Source organism: Mustela erminea, chromosome 1, assembly GCF_009829155.1.
Source record: "Mustela erminea isolate mMusErm1 chromosome 1, mMusErm1.Pri, whole genome shotgun sequence".
In the NCBI taxonomy this organism is placed as follows: domain Eukaryota; kingdom Metazoa; phylum Chordata; class Mammalia; order Carnivora; family Mustelidae; genus Mustela; species Mustela erminea.
The window spans coordinates 161,029,592-161,047,633 of NC_045614.1; the positions used below are offsets into that span (position 1 = coordinate 161,029,592).

The window sequence follows — 18,042 nt, forward strand, 5'->3', positions numbered from 1 at the left end:
ATATTTTTCACACATATAATAATAAATGTAGCTTATCTAATAATACAAATATAGGAGAAAAACAAGTTCATCTTTGGATTAGGTTTAATGCATTATACACATTTTGTGCATGTTTAATTTTTTAATGTAAGCCTAATATTTTGGAATAGGATGACCAGCAAAGTCATGCGTTAGTACACTTTATGCAATATGTAGTAGAAAATGTAGCACTTGAAGTGTTTTTAATCCAGCTTTTCTTTCATCATTCTCCTTGTGTGTGTGTCCAGCTAACTCTTCTCTGTCCGTACTTGTGGATACAAAGGCTGTGCTCCTTTGTCCTCCTGACAACTCCACAGCTTTGCTGGTAACATGGACAATAAGCCCCAGAGACCAGCCTCCCTGCACTAGAGTCCACAGGAGAGACAACAATGAGACCAGTGAAAGAAACTGTACTGATGCGAGAATATCCTGGGAGTCCAGACCTGATCAGAATCCTGCCCTTCAGATTGACCCCGTGGCCCTCACTCATGATGGATATTACAGGTGTGAAGTGGCTGCAGATGATGGGCTTTTTGGTCATACATATTACCTCCGAGTGTTAGGTAAGGAGCATGACATATTGTGCTATGTCACATAACCAGATCTGGGATTGAATCATATGTGTCTCTGTATTCCATACCCCATGTGTTAAGCCTGAAGCATTTTCCCCTGCGTCTCTGCAGTGCCCCCCAAGGTGACCCTGTTTCGAGACAGCAATGGAACCATCGTGTGCAGGGCAGCTGCAGGGAAGCCATCTGCACAGATCTTCTGGACCCCAGAGGGAGATTGTCACACTGAGGAAGAACCCCTGGGCAATGGTACAGTGACCGTCAAGAGTACATGCCACTGGGAGGGCCGCCAGGTGTCTAAAGTGTCCTGCTCTGTCTCCCATGTGACTGGCAACAAGAACTTGAACTTCACCTTGAATCAAGGTAATCACCTGGGTTTTTGTTTCTGTTTGCTTTTTTTTGTAGAGTAATGAACTTGATGCTTAGCATTTTCTTCCATAGATTATGAGTAACCAAGAACAAAATAAGGAAACTTGTACTAATCATTTGAAGATATTCTCTAAAACTTAACTGGGTAATTAATTCCTTAGTATGCTAGGGAAATAATTCCTATTCCTTTATCAAATAAAAGAAAGAATTTAATAACTTCTTATCTCTACATTCTCTAAGTACCTTTTATTCTGGAAGCCACAAAAATTGTGTTAACTTAATATCTATTGATTTTTACTTTGAAATTAATATTCATATAAAATGGCAATAATTTTATATATATAACAATACTGATTCTGTACATAGAACAATAATTATTCTCTTCTTGATTTTTATAGTTTATGTAGTATTCACCACTTTTTGTTAGTCTGAGTAGGAGACAAGTTTTTGCCCCCCCTCTCCACTGCATTCTGAAACCTATACATCAATTTATTTGCCAAATATTTGTTTATTGTTATTATGTGTTTGAAGCAACCATGTAAAGATGAAAAGACAAGGTTCATGTCTTATATCATTCCAGGCTGTAAAACCTCGTGATTAGGAGCAAAATCTTTGGTATAATATGGCTTCTCCTTTACTAGCTATGTGACTTGGAACAGTATTTAATTTCTCTGTTTCATGGCTTTTTAAGGAAATATAACTGACATATAATAATAAATTAATCTTAGATATACAACATAATGATTTGATATTTGTAGATATTGCAAAATTATCACTACAATTAGTTTAGTGAATGTCTCATGATTTCTTCATTTGTTAAGGGGATGATAGAACCTACCTCACAGAGTTATCATAATAATTAAAAAGGAGAATTATATTTACTTAACATGATAGCTATCACATAGTTGGTACTCAGTAAATTTTAGCTACTGTATTTACTCTACTGACAAATGTTAGCTTCTATATTAATAAATATTAGCTATTATGTTTATTATATTAATATATATTAGCTATTATATTCACTATCATATTATTAAGATCATCATATCCTATTAATTATTGTTCATAACACTTCTCATATTAAACTTTTTTGCAACAGCTTTACTAAGACCTAATTTATATACCTTACAATTCACCCATTTAAAGTGTACCACTTAGTGATCTTTGGCACATTCAGAGTTGTGCAACCATCACCACAATCAATTTTAGAATGTATTCATCACTCCAAAAAGAAACGTCTATCCTTTAGCCAGCACTCTATAATCCCAGAAATCCTCCAGCTTTAGGTAGCCACTAACATACTCCCTGTCTATAGATTTTCCTATTTTGGACATTTCACATAAATGGAACCCTATAATATATGACTTTTGTTACTTGTTCCTTTCACTTGGGGTAATGTTTTCAAGCATCATCAATGCTGTAGCATGTACTAATACATTCACTTCTAGTCATTATTTTCGATCTTCAATTTCCCACTATCTCTACGTTCTTATTTTATACTTCTTGTCTCTAGACATATGCATTTATCTGCAGTACCACCTGACTTTCCTTTCCATAGATCAAATATTCAACCTATACTGTGTACTTGTTTCTCCCTTCCCATATCCTGAGAGACTTGGCTTCAGTAATTACCTTTGCTCTCCTTTGTTAAGTCCTTTTTATTCCACAGATCTTTTCCCTAAGGCTGACTATATGAATCTGCCTCTTTTCCTTCTGAGTTTAAAAGTAGATAAAAATATATGTTTATAACAAATAAATTAAAAAAAATCCAAAAAAAACCATAACATAATAATAAATAATAAATAACACTGTTAAAAAAAAAGTAGATGCTATGTAGTAATATGTTATATGTTAATACATTTTTTTTTAAAGTAGATGTTGTGCATTCTTTAAACTCTTAGCTCTTGCCCTTCATTCACCCAAGACTTTTTAAAAAGAAGGATCTACCCTCATTGTCCCTTCTATGGCACCTCACATCCACTCCTTAACTCTCTTGCATTTCTCTGCACAGGAAATGTTCTAATGAAAAGCTAAAGATCTCTCAAATGCCAAGCAAAATATAACATTTTAATATGTAGTTACGAATTAGCCTTGTGATATTTGATATGGTCTTTCCTCTCTTCTCACCTATTTCCCTCCCATAATCACTTGGTTCTCTTCTTAACCTTCAGTAAACCCTTAGCCTCCTTAAATAGTTTTCCATCTCTTCATTATATGAAGGAAGGCATTTCTCTGAGTTCCATCTTAAATAGGAACTGAAAAGAAAATATTTTCTTTTCACATTTACCCCTATTCCTTGAAGGACCTCATCCATACATATGGTTGCAACTGCTGCCTAATTCCTGATGCTCAAATCTCTGTTTTCAGTCCAGATTTCTCTCCTTGGCTATGCCATGATCAAAACCAATTTCCAACTGAATGGGCTTCACATGCACTTGAATGTACCAAGAGCACCTCAACTTGCATGTTCCTAAAAAGGAATTCCTCTTCTCTATCCCTTCATAAGCTCCATACTTATATTTTGCTTTGATAAATGACTCAAGCCAGAAAATTAAAGATATCATACAATATCACTCTCTCCTATTTCCCATATTCAAAATTGGTCACTATGTTCTGTTGATTTTATCTTAATTTTTTTTCTTAAATCTATACTTTTTTCTTTCCTTCATATTAGTTGAGCTTGTGGTCATCTCTCACCAGAATTATTACAATATTCTTGCAACAGGTCTCTTGGCCCCTATCTTACTTCCTTCTACTTTATCACCTAAACTGTTACCACATTGAGTTTCCTAAAATGAAAAACATGCCCTTCCCTACTTAAATGCTTGATCTGTCACTCTCCTTAGTCTCATGTCTTGCTAGTCTTTAGCCTGCACCCCATGCATGTGGACCTCTTTGGACTCCTCAAAAGTGTTTATCTTTCTTATTCTTCTGTACATGCAATTGTACATTGTACATGCAATTTCTACCTCTTCCCCAGGTACTTCTTTCCTCATCCTCTCTTCTTCCAGTTGCTCAATTCCTATTTAAGTGTTTTCTTTCTTTTTTCTTTTTTAAGATTTATTTATTCATTTGAGAGAGAGAGAGAGATAGAATGAATAAGGTTGGGTGGAAGGCAGAGGGAGAGAGAGAATCCCTGCTGAGCACAGAGCCTATTGCGGGGCTTGATCTCACAACTCTGAGGTCAGAACCTAAGCTGAAATCAAGAGTTGAACAATTAACTGACAGCCACCCAGGTGCCCCTCCTAATGAAGTTTTAAGGCTTAGAAACTGGGCTAATTTTTTTTTTCACCCTGCAGTTTGGTTAGTTGCTCCTACTTTGAGCTCATGTAATGCCTCATGCATGCCTCAGAGTACTTCATAGCACTGGAATTGACTGTAACTTCTCTGACTCCCACTGCAGGATAAACTCTTTGAGAGTCAGAACTATATTCTTCATTTCTATATCCAGGGTCTGACATAGAGCCTAACATACACAAATAGCTACAGAATTAGGTTCAGATCATCACAGACTTCATCTTGATATACCCCACTCTATGCTCTACCACATTTGATTTAAGTTAATGAGTTCTTCAAATTTTTGTTCAAATTGTTTCTTTCCCTTGGGAAGTTCTTCCTTCTTTTCTTAACCTTTTTAATCCTGCTATTGGCAAGGCCCAGTTCAAATCCCACTTTACCCTAACCTCCCAGTTGGGGTTGTTTCAGCGTTCTTACTCCTGAGATGATTTCTAATCTGTAATGATCACTGAGCAATATTTGTTCTCTCATAAGTGATCTTTTCATTTGTATGGCTCTGATGGCTCCAGTTGGATTGTGAGTCTTTTGAGCTCAGGCTGAGACCATGACTTCTTCTTCCCTGACAGTGCATAAGAAGGAGATTGTCTGACATACTTCTAGTTTAGTATTTAAGCAACTCATTTAACAGGGTGACATGACTTTTGGAGCCAAGAGTCAGAATAATACTTAAAGTTTACTTGTGGTTGCCATTTTCATAGTAGAAATAAACTTCAGAATGACAGTCCTACTTAGTCTCATTTTACCTTTTCAACAATTCTTGGGGCCATCTTTTACAGACGAATAAATGAAAGTAAAAAGACAAAATTACTTCACTGTGTGGAAAATAGCAGATAGTGCTAAAAATATTAAAAATAGTACCCTAAAAGACTAACATTTACACAGGAAGTTAGAAAGCATATTTCCTTTTTTCTTATAAAGTTGGGATGTATTAGCAATATTTACTGTGCATTTATTAATTTAGAAAATATTGAAAATCTACCAGGTTACAAAACACAGATATAGTTTCTAAACTCTGTCATGAAAGAATATCTTAGCAGCATTTGAATTGTCGTCTAGAAAGTGGATTGATTACGACAGTCTGTGAACTTTTAAGAATATTTTAAATGCCTCTTTTAAACAATTGACCCTACTTTTTTCATTAGAAGGATCCTTGAAATGGCTCCTTACCTCTGCCTGTGTTGCTTGTATTTAAAGGTGTCATAACTCTGGAATTTCCAGCATCAGACTTACTGATCATTCTCTATGTGAAATTCTCTCTGTTCTTGGTTATCCTGGTCACCGTGGGATTCATCTACTTCAAGAAAGCAAATGATTGCAGGTAAGAGAGGAAGTCTAAAAAAATAAAGATTTATCAGAAAGAAATCATCATTGTAAGGCTTTAAGTTTACAATGTCCTAGGAACAGCATGATGGGTTTTTTTTTTTTTTCCCCACATTGTTTGTTCCCCTAGCCCTTTCTTTGGTATATAATCTTTGTTAACACATGGAAGCCCAGGAAGAGATGCCTGCAGCACTGGGGCAAAAGCTTCTATTTCATTACAGTGCTTTCCTGAGAGATAGCCTGTCCTGGGGCACCCTTCAAGAATTCTGTGGGGAAAATGAAGTTCAACAGGTGCTTCTTAGGTGTTCACTCCCTAGTTTATCTGTCTCTAAAAGCTTGTATTCATTGTGCTAATTATATATTTTATGTTTTTTTCATAGTGCATGAAAATTGAAAAATCTGGAAGTCAATTTAGATTTGATGAAGCATCATGAAGATCAGACCTGGGGTTTAGCGTCTAACTCAACTGCTCCTGTTACTATTTGCTACCTTTGTGTTTATGTGAATCACTATGATAGCTGTAAAATCCTGTTTCAAACTCTTAGCAAACATGTATTTATATATAAGCCAAGGCTTGCTGCCTGCCATTATAAATGCCTGCGATGACTCATCTACCTTCCCCTTCGCCTTACTGAGTTCTTATTTGCAAACAAGAAATAGCCCAGCTTCTTAGCCTAAAGAGGAAGATGGCTCAGGAAATGGCAAATTACAATGCTTTGCAGTTTTTCTACACCCCTTTGGGTTCTTTGGATAGTGCTTTCATCCTTGTTTCTTGTTTCCTCTTGTTTCCTCTGCCCTTTTAAAATGCTAAATAACGTTGCAATGTCAGAAGCTACTACAAACACTGCCTTCTGGTTGACCTGTAGCCAACTTCCCATCCTTTTCTGGCTTGCTAGCAATTAGTACATGTTTGGCCTGATTATTGAAAAAATGGCCAGAAGTCATTTTTAGTAGTACCTTTACTGCTGAAGGAATTTTAAGTGGATCCTAAATAAAGAGCTCTTAGAGTCATTGGAGACTATGCTGAATGTAACCTCACTTTTAGAGCTCCACTGTCTCAATTCTCTCCTATCTGTACTCCAGGTTGGAATGAATTAATGGTAGGAAGGTTAAGAGTTCTTGGTGAAACCCCAATATCTAGGGCCACTGTAAACTGGAACCCTATCTTCATTGGTACACCTGGTAATTCTATAGTAAAAAGTATCCTTTTATTTAAAGGAAAAATTTCTTGTGTAAGGTGGCAGGTGATTCAAGCAATTACTTTTATTTTTAGCAAGTCTCAGAAGGAGAAAATGAATGCATACTACTATCTGGAAGATAATATATAAGTAAGATAATCTAATTGTTGAAACAAAGAACATCTCAATCTCAGTGTATTCATACCACGAAAGTTTAGTTTTTGCTCACTTCATATCATAGGGCAGGTTAGTGGATCTAGGGGAGGGAACAGGAATGGTTCTTCTCTAAGGTAACACTTTATCCTATAACTCTGCCCTTCTCAAAGTGTTCTCCATTCAGCTGGTGAATGGGAAAAATAGAGAATGAGGGATTTTATATAGGAGGTTTTTATGAGCAGGGCCTGGAGTAGTAAAGACATTTGTTCATGTTCTATTGGCTAGTATTTGTCACATGGCCACACTAACTTCTGTGTAAGTTGGAGAATGTAGTGGAGCTGCCTCAGCAGAAACAGAGTCAGGGTTTGGGTACAGATAGCTAGTAGATAGCTAGTTTCTACCTATAGGAAAGGAAAGGACAAGTGTTAAGATTAATACCTACTTCATTAGTAACTGAACATGAGCCAAGAAATAAACTAGTAAATAATTTCATTTATAGCTTATATTAACTTTTCCCTCTCTCGCTCTCTCTTTTTTATTGTAACTCCTGCGTGTTTAAAACAGGGCATAGAATGGAAAAAAGTCTAGTGCCATCGTTCCATTACAGACTCAAAAACACTGTGATACTGGTTGCTAGCTGCCTGAGCCAATGCTCATCTTCCCCTTTCTGTTAGTAGTAGAAGATTGCATTCTTGACTCCAGATCTTTCCGCCTCCCTCTATCCATGTAATTTGTCAGTAATTTTTGAGTTGGAAACATAAAGCAAGTACATGTTTCTGTAACTTATGTAATTTGCTTTAGCCAATCAAATGAGGCAGAAATGGCAGTGTACCGAGTTTTGAGCTTACATCTCAAGAAGTCCTGTGTACTTCTGTTGCTAGTCCATGAGAATATGCCTGGGCTAGTCTGCTGGAAGTTGAGAAACATGTAGAGCAGAGCTGGGTCATCCTAGTCCCATTCGCCACTTCATTGCTGAGGTCAGCCTAGATAATGCAACAGTTTGTCATCTCTTAAACAAGGGAGAAGCTCAGTCAAGGTCAGAAGAGCTGCGGACCTGACCCTCAGATGATCCTAGACATTTAAGCAATTGTTGCTACAGAGGTTTTGTGATTGTTACACAGCATTATTGTGGTAATAGATTCCTGATACAGTGCTTAATAACATGACTCCAGTTTTATTTTGTAAGGAGACACACTTAACTGTAAGACATTTCTCAGTTTCCATTGCAACTGAGTATGAATATGCATTAAAATTTTCACAAATAAGGTGTAAGCACATAACTTGTGTGATATTTTTAGGATATCTCTTTAAAGATAAGAGATCCTCTTTTCCTTTTCCTCCTTATCTTCTGGACTACAACAGTGGTGTAATGACTAGAGATCCAGCAGCCAACTTGAGCCATGGGTGACATTGGGGATGGCTACTCAATAAGATGATGGAAAAGAAAGAAGTTTCCTGGGTCCTAATGCATGGACTTGCCATACTAACCCTAGAATACCTACCATAAGATTATAATTTTTTTTAAGATTTTATTTATTTGACAGACAGAGATCACAAGCAGGCAGAGAAAGAGAAAGAGAGAAGCAGGCTCCTCGCCAACCAGAGAGCCTGATATGGGGCTCGATCCTAGGTCCCTGAGATCATAACCAGAGCTGAAGGCAGAGGCTCAAGCCACTGAGCCACCCAGGCGCCCCTTACCATCTTTATGTGAGAGAAAATACTCTATTGTGTTCGTGCCACTGTTATTTTGAGTTTTACTCAATACAAAGTTGAACTTAATCCTGCTTAACACAAGTACTTACTTTGCCAATTTCAAAGTTTGCTACTAATCTTGCAACACATATTATATTCTATTCATGTGCATTTTTCATATTCTATTTTCATTCTTCCCATAGAGATTATGAAACAGATGTAACTTCCGAAGGTAATAATCATAGGTATAAGAGATATCTCTGTGATAGTTCCAGAAAAATTGCTGGTTGTATAAAACTGAAGGACAGTAGTGGGCTTGTTATAGGAAAGACTTGGGAATCTCGAAATGTGCAAAGATCATCTAATAGTCAACCAATCCCTACACATGTGAGGACATGTCTACATCATAGGATTGGGAAGATAAAGACACTGTTCTGGACTCTTAGAGAGGATCTGATCAGAAGAAACAGAAGAACTGAAATCTATAGGGCTTTATTATGTTAATCCTTTTTACTCTCCATTATTCCTGGAAGAGATTTATCTGAATTCACGCTTCTTCACTGCCATGATTTTCTGTGTGATATCAGACTGGAAGAGTAAAAAGCTATAGCTACTGTCTCTCAACCTCTTAGCCCTGCATAAAGATAAAAAAATAAAATTTTCTTTTCTAAATACATATATACATACATATATACATGCACAACAAATTAATTGTGTCCTAAACTGAGGAAAATTGGGAGCAACCTTTAGCAAAACATAATTGAGAACCACTAGATGGTGCTTCAACTTAATTCTTTCAACATTTTGAAGCAAGCTAAAATCTAGCCTCAGATAGTAATCCTGCATTTTTTCTTTAATTTTTCCATTCAACTGCTTCTACATTTATTAATTCTTTAGGTTTTCTTGGGTAATTTTAGGACAATTACAGAAGGAAGAAAACCATTGCTAAAATTAAAGAGAAAAAAAATGTTTGGTTCCCAAACTTGAATTGTACTACTCCTGCCACTTAATTTTGGTAGAAATATTTTGTTTATCAAACAAGATAAGGATGGATATTAATAGCTTAGTTTCAGGGAAAGAGGAAATGTAAGAATATCTTGGTGGTTAAACCAAGATCAGTACTCACTTATTTCTTAAATGGAGTGTTGAGTTCTTCAATCACTAAAGAACAAATAGCTGCTTGTTAGTGTTAACAGCAGCAGATGGTTTGAGCTACAAATAAAAATTAGCTGGCCTTCTCTACTTCTTGGGTCCAGCCCCATTTCTCATGGACCATGACTTTTAGAGGCCTATGTGGTATTTTAAAGCTGGAAGGAAGCTACAGATAAGTAGACCAACATCCTCGTTTTACAAAAAAAGGAAACTAAGACATTCAGAGTTAACGGACTGTCGGGTGTTACTAAGAAGCCAGCTGGAGTGTGGACCTGCCTTGCTTGCTGATGAGAGCACTCACACAGTGAACTTTACAGTTTGTTTTGTTTGCAGTGAGAGTTGGGGTTCAAGAGGGAATTTATGGGGGTCTTTGAAAGGGTAACAAAATGAAATAACATATGAAATGTCATGAGACTATTATCTTCAAGGAAGGATTGGATATTCTCATTAAAAATTGAGCATCACCACATGTCAAGGATACCACATTTAAACTTTCTTTCTTTTTTTTTTTTTTAAAGATTTATTTATTTATTTGAGAGAGAGGGAAGGAGGAGAGAGAGAGAGGGAGAGAATCTCCAGCAGACTCCTGGCCAAGCACAGAGCCAGATGCAGGGGTTGATGACCCTGAGTCATGACCTGAGCTGAAAATCAAGTGTTGGACACTTAACCAATGAAGCCACATTTAAGGTGTCCCCACATTTAAGGTTTGAGAATACAATTGCAACGGAGAAAATTTTTAAAAATTCCTTGTTTAAATCTTACTTCAGTCCTTCCTACAATTTGGAAGCAGGAGGAGACAGAAGAGGAAATTTTGTCTGTTTAGTGAAACACACCAACAGATTAGAGAGGAAAGGTAAAGCTCAGGTGATAGAATGCATTGGGAATTCCAAAATAAAGGGAACTAAAATGGTCAGCATAATTTTTTTTAAAAAGTGTTGCTTCTGGGCTTCAATGATGGGAATCTGGGGACTCTTAAGGAATCAAGTAAAAGAAATAGACTAGATATTAGCTACAAAAAGAAAGTTGGGTGGTTGTAAATTCTCCATGACAGGGTAGCTAAAGAATTCTTGAATTAAGGATGCCTCTCTGTTGGCATTGAGTTAAAGTCTGTTATATACAACAGTCTTCATGTGATTAATCGTGATTTAGAAATGAAGGAAAAGGGAACCCTACCCACATCCTGGGGAAAACAGTACACGGAAGGCAGAAGCTGGCAGCTCAGGTAATGAGAAACTAAGGGTGATTAAGAAACTGATCTGGAATTTAAAGTTTATAGTAAGAGATAACAAGAAGCCAGAAAAGAAAGGCAGACCATGAAAACCTAGTACTGATGCAGTAATGGAGGTAGGTACACAGTGCCAGAGCAATCAAAGGAAGGAATACTCAATTCTGACTGAACATGTGGGTTGAAGGTCAGTAAAAGCATTGGATGAATTAGGGAGCTTCTAGCTGCAATAAACAGAAAGTAGGGTTCTAAAAAATTTATTATCTTACATAAGAAGGTATCCAGAAGGGGAGCCTGGATGGCTCAGTTGGTTAAACATCTGCCTTTCGTTCAGGTCCTAATCTCGGGGTCCCAGCATTGGGCCCTGTGTTGGGCTCCCTGCTCAGTAGGGAGTCTGCTTCTCCCTCTCCCTCTGCCCCCTCCCTTGCTCATACTCTCTTTCTCTTTCTCTCTCTCTCATTCTTTCTTTCTCAAATAAATAAAATCTTGAAGAAGAAGAAGAAGGAGGAGGAGGAGGAGGAGGAGGAGGAGGAGGAGGAGGAGGAGGAGGAGGAGGGGGAGGAGGCATCCAGAAGTAGAACCAACTTCAAGTTTGGTTGTTTCAGTGGCTCTATGAAATCTTTGAAGGGCCTGGATTTTATCCTCATCTGTGCTCTGCCATTTTCAGTGTTTGTTTCATCCTCAGACTGAAAGTGAGAAGGCAGCAGCCACCCCAAGACCATAAGGCATGTTCAGAGGGAAAGGGTTGACCATATCTTTCTCAAATTCCATCTTACTCGTGAGGACCAACAGCCCCACATTCATTTCTTCTCTTACCTAATTGGCCAAGGCCACAGGACAATTCTTTATCTAATCAGAGACAGAGATTTTCTTTGTGTTGATTTGGACTTCTGTGGAGCTGGGCTAAAGTCAGCACCTTTCACCAGGCACATATCCTAGTGGGAGAGGAATGAATAGAGACCTAAACAAAAACTGGAACTTCAGAGAGAATGCCTGAGAAGCCTTAGTGAAAAAGATGGTAACAGTCAAGCTGAGTTCTAAAAGATGCACAGGAATGCTACAGGTGGACAAGGGCAGGGACGAAAGGGTAAAGGTAAAGGGCTGTAACAGAGCATGTCTCTTTCCAGGCAATGGGGAAACTGTATCATCCCACACAAGTCCTGCATTTCAGAAAGTCATCTGGGGACACAAGACTGATATTCTATTGGGAATGCCAGAAGAGTTTTGCAGATCGAGCAAATCTTGATGAATTTATAACATTTTCTGAACAGAATGTCCAAATCTTCTGACTGATTCACCCAACACTGATTTTAAGATCAAATAAGGAGCCAAGAACATTGGCTTATACGCAGTGGACAACCAAAGAAAGGCAGGGGAGCTCAGCCTAGAAAGGCAATAAGTTGGCGGGATGATGTCACTCATCTCTGAAGGGCGGGACTCAGTTTCTGAATGTGGTAAAGCTGGGAGAGTTGAGATGCTTCTCTTCATTCTGGTTTCCTCTAATGAAATATGAAAATAATTCTTGTTCTTAACCCAAGTGAAGAGAAAGTTTTGAGGATAATCTTTATAAACTTACAAATATCCTTGGGAAAAATGCTATAGAAATACAATGTCTTGTTATTAATCCCTGCTTTCAAATGTCTTTTCATGCACACATAGGAAAGTAAAAAAAAAAAAAAAAAATGGCAATGTGCTCTGCCTTAAAACACCTCTCCTACATAAAACACAGAGACCCGACCCACAGACAACCATAGACATAGATTTCCATTTCCAGTTGTGTCGCCTACCTTGAAGTTCCCACACATTGAGGGAAGAGATCTGTAGAGGTACGACAATCACTAGAGAGGGAGGAAGTGATCTTCTCTGCACAGGTAGGAGGAGGACATGTGACTAATCAAGGCAATTTGAAAATTTAATAAGAGGGAGTGAAAAAACATACACAGGCTCAAAATCAGAAAAAAAAATGAAATAAAATGCACTAAAAGAAAAAGATTTGTGATGTTTCATCAAATGTTAAGACTTTTAGGAGATATGAATCACCTTCCAAATTGCTGTCATGATTTGCCTATTAATAAGAATGTGCTTCTCCTGGGAAAGCGAGGTTGGCTATGAGATTAGGTATTTACTCTTGTGCCTTAACATGATGCAAGTGCTTGAGTTCATCACATCCTGTTAGGTTCTCCTTTATCTCATTACCTTTATGAAACTTTTTGTCTTTATGAAAAGAGACAGCAGCAGACAGCAGAGTGGTTTGTGCTAACATATGAGTTTTACTGTTTCTGAAGGGCATTTCTGTCTACTGTGCAGCTTTCTGGGGTTCCATGGGGGTCGCAGAACTTGGAGAGAAAGCAGTTCTCCTCTTTTGTGGGTACTTTGAAAATAGGTCATGCTAGTGAAAAGATGATTCTGTACATTGCTAGTGACCCTTCAAATGGAAATACGCATCTCTGTACACCTAGCTGATGTTCTGTAGGTGATGAGGCCAGTCCAGTTATGTATTTTGTGATTGACTACAACAGCTTACAGGTTATTTACAATTTATACACACCCAATTTAAGGCTTCTGGCCTGAGGACATCATCTATGACACAACACCTTAAAAAAAAATCTCTCCTACAGATTTTCCTATATTCCGTATAATGGAAAATTACAACACAACACCATTTACAAGATGTTGAAAACCAAGGAGTGGCCCAAGATGTCTGCTCCAAGAAACTACAGTAACTGTCTTGGGACTAGAAAGAAAGATTAAACAACTCACATTCCAGCAAGAAGCATCTGTCTTTTGTCATTCTCCCTAAAGCAACATAAAATGTGCAGAGAAAGGCAGCCATTTCAGTGGGGGCAAAGAAGGTCGCCTGTTTGTAACATTTTCCACCATTCCCTCTTGCAACTAAAACCCAAATCCCATTACTTTCCAACTGCCTATCAAAGGAGGGTGTTTGCTGATGCAGCCCAAGGAAGCCTAATCACTATCCATGGCAGCCCCTGTGTTCTGGAGGATGATTAAATGGCAGAGCCTAGGGAGGAGCTGGATGTGAAACCTTACCCCTATGCCAAACTCCTCTTGGGTATTTCAAATTTTTATTTTTTTTATTTTTACTTTTTTTCAGATTCCTCTCCAAAACATGCTTTCTTTGGCAGCCTCCCCAGAAGACTGTGAAGTCATAGTGCATAAGCTATCCAACTCCTACCTCTGCAGGATGGTAAAACAGACTCAAGACTTGCCAAATGCAGCTGTTCTCAGGCGAGGGCTGTCTCTGGCCGGTGGAAATCAGCAGACACACTCTGGGGGAGCTGCAGCGCTTCCCTCTTCAGGAGTTTGTCAAGCTTGCCGATGAGGCCATTCCTGTTCTCCCAGTTACTCCGAATCTTTGCTTAACATCTTACAGTCAACAGTGTTCTTCTTTTCGTGAATGACTACCTCTCAGGGAGACTATGAGTTGTAGAAGTTATCACTTAGTTCTTATTTATGGATAGAAGATTAAGATATTTCCACCTGACCTTTTCACTCTGGTCTTCCACGGAATTGACTCCTCTGATTCCTAAGTGAACAGCCACTCTCCAGCCTTCCCAGAAATTTCTCCCCAGCTCTTCCTGACTGCACTTTCTGCCAGGCTTATGCTGTTCCTTCTGTGATGAAGACTTTTACCTCTCCCTGCCTTTCAAAAGGCCTGTCTCTTCAATTCTACTGCATCTGTGAAATTTTTGCACATGATTTGTTCTGAGCGAGATATTGCCCCACTGTAGTACCTCTTTTTATAGTACTTTGTGGATTATTAAGACCCTTGGCTTTATAGATACTTGTGTACGTGTGTCCCCAACACTGAATCGTGAGATCAATGAGGGCAGATGTCAGGCCTCAACTATTTTTATATTTTCCAAAGCGCCTAGTGAAGTGTCTTATACGTAGTGAGTACTCAGTAAATGTATGCTGAATTTGAATTTAAAATTCAAAATAATGAAGACTGATGAAGGTAAGAGTATTAAAGGTATGAATAAAATGGTAGAAAATATTTAGAACATATGTAAGGCAACCTTTATTAGCTTGAGTACATTAGTTCCAACAAATCAAAAGAGAAAGAAAAAAAAACCCATAGAAATATGGGAAAAGGTTATGTATAGCTATTTCTACAAGATAGGGAATATAAATGTCTAACAAACATATGAAAACATATTCAACCTGAGTAGTAAAGGGAAGTGCTAATTACAAAAAAAAAATATCCAAGATACCATTTTTTGGATACACCCATTTTGTAAAATCAATAATTTTTATAGTATTAACTAAGAGATTTATGGGGAGCAGTTTCTGATGAGAGTAAAAATCAGTAAAGCCACTTCAAAGGGCAGTTTCCAGAGATTATTCAACATTTCAGTTTTTCAGCATCTACTCAAAGTACTCTTGTTCATGTGCACAAGGAGGTAATACAACAACATGGTTTATAATGAGAAGCAAATCTTGCTACCCTTCTGCAGGGCTATGTCATGCTAGGCTGTGTAGAACTGTAAAGAATGAGGTTGACCCTACAGAGGGGTCCTCTCTACTCTTTGAAATACCACTTTTCTATTTGCCCCTTTATCTTACTTTCTTTCTCTGTGTATATTTGACTATTATCTTTCTTCTTCTCTAACATGTAAAATGACAAGAATAGATACTTAGTCTATTTTTCCAGTGCTATATATGCAGCTCTGGCACATAATAGGGGCTTAATAAGTGGATATTGAAAGATGAATGTGGAGCTATATGTAGCATCATGGACATTTCTTCAAGGCATATGAACAAGAAGAAAAAGCAAGTTACAGAATAATACAGCTAGGATGATATAATTTATGCATAGTAATTATAAAACCAACTTTTTTTCAGTGTCTTTTTAACAATTCTGTTCTCTCCATAACCCCTTTCATTTCAAACTTGGCCATCTTAAGCTCATCACCTTAACAAAAAAACATATTTGGGCAGAGGGTAAGAATGTGTCATACATGGTTCCTCTTAACTCTGGTTTTCAATAGTGTAAATTCCTTTAGGGAAACAGAATTCTGAATGTTTTCCCTCTTCCCTCCCCAGAACCCAAACAACAGCAACAACCAACCTTGAGCTGAGCAAAGAAGGGAAAATGGGGTATGTGATGAGAATACAGATTCTTTTCGGGGGCGATCTCACCCAGACAGCAGTCAGAAGCTGAAAGGCAGAGGAAGTTTTGGTGGAAGAAAACCTGGATGGCTTTGCAGGGATTCTCTTGTTTTAACAGGCAGTACCAGTAGACCGATTCTTACTCTTCAGTCTTGACGTGGCAAAGGCAGGCTCCATTTCTAAGGAGCCAAGCAGAGGGAAACAAGGGTTTTCGCCACAAATGCCTGTGAGACAGATGACTTAGAGGACCAGATGCTTCCCTAATTGCCAGCAAATGTACCTTATCTTTATCCCATTTTATTTTCATTAACTTTTTTATTTGAGTAGAGTTGACACATGATGTTACCTTAGTTTCAGGTGCACAACATAGTGATTCCACAAGTGTAAACATTATGCTATGCTCCCCACAAGTGTAGCTACCATCTGTCACCATACAACGCTATTACAATGTCATTGACTATTATCCTTATGCTGTGCTTTTTATTCCTGTTACTTATTCATTCCATAACTGGGAGCCTCTACCTCCCACTCTCCTTTGCCCATTTTGCCCCCCACCCCCGACCACTTCTCCTTTCTGGTAACCATCAGTTTGTTCTCTGTGTTTACAGGTTTGATTCTGCTTTTTTTTTTTTTTTTAATTTTAAAAAATTTTTTAGATTCTATATAAGAGTGAAATCATGTAGTATATTTCTTTTTCAGTCTGATTCATTTCACTTAGCATAATACCCTCTAGGTTTACCCATGTTGTCACAAATGGTATACTTGTATACTGTCGGTGGGAATGTAAATTGGTAAGTCAACTGCGGAAAACAGTATGGTGGTTTTTCAAAAAATTAAAGATAGGATTACCATATGATGTAATAATTCTACTACTGGGTATTTACCCAAAGAAAACAAAAATACAAATTCAGAAGGGTATGTGCACCCCTATGTTTATATGTTTATTGCATTATTTACAAGAGCCAAGATACAGAGGAAATCTAAGCGCCCGTTGGTAGATGAATGGATAAGGAAGATGTGTTATTTATATATCTATATAAATATATCTTATTTATATATCTATATATTATGGAATATATAAAAATAGAATATAATAATATATAATGGAATATTATAATATTTTGTTATAATATTATAATGGAATACAATATATAATGGAATATATATATATATATATATATATATATATGAAAGAATATTATGCAGCCATAGCAGAAGAGAGGAGGAAAGTGTCCAATGTACTAGGAACAATGCTTTCTATGCTACCAGAATAAGTACTCTAAATATTAATTATTTTCTTTGCAACTTAGAGTAAAGGTTGAGCATTACACTTGTACCTATATAATCCAGTAGATACATAGATAAACATCTAGAAGTTTGCAAGCATGCACAGGGGACTTGGACTGTGGTTAGCAGTGAATAGAGGCTTTGGCTTGATCTGTAATGTTTGGATTCTGTACAAAGAATGTGTTCATGTAGTCAGTGTAATTAAAAATAAAAATTTCCAAAGATAAAAGATAAAAAGACAGCCCAATATACTTTCTTGCCAAAGGTTGGGTAAGAGTTATATTTGCTGAGTCTATGTAGAGGGATTGAGTTTAGAGCTGACGGCTTCTAAGGGGAAAACCTGATAAGGCTGGGGTAGAGCTGTCTAAATCTAACCTATAGAAAGCTGTGATTCTACATTTTTACTGATTATTCATGTAGGTAATTCCTCTGGCCTCCCTAAAGATTTGTCTACCATCCTAAAAATGCCAGAATTTATAACTCAAGAATTAATCAAAGGCTTATGAGGAGAAAAATGAAACATTAAATCTAAGTTCTGTCATAGATATGGCTTTTTAATTACTTAGGAAAACAGTATAACATTCTGATATTTATGACTATCTCATACTTTTATAGCTGGTTTCAATTATGTACTTAAATTTCATTTTCT

At 37.4% G+C, this 18,042-nt stretch overlaps 1 protein-coding gene across 2 annotated transcripts in view; it reads left to right on the top strand.

Annotated features, from left to right (window-relative positions):
- Nucleotides 1-6,584, top strand: part of LOC116594003 (cell surface glycoprotein CD200 receptor 1-like) — a 134,921-nt gene extending 128,337 nt beyond the window's left edge. For both annotated transcript variants that reach the window (XM_032348829.1, XM_032348836.1), the window contains 4 exons: nucleotides 267-581; nucleotides 702-950; nucleotides 5,448-5,571; nucleotides 5,954-6,584. In XM_032348829.1, coding sequence (XP_032204720.1) covers nucleotides 267-581; nucleotides 702-950; nucleotides 5,448-5,571; nucleotides 5,954-5,960 — 695 coding nt within the window. In that variant the 3' untranslated portion in view covers nucleotides 5,961-6,584. The remainder of the gene's footprint in view (nucleotides 1-266; nucleotides 582-701; nucleotides 951-5,447; nucleotides 5,572-5,953) is intronic.
- Nucleotides 6,585-18,042: the final 11,458 nt, after the last annotated feature.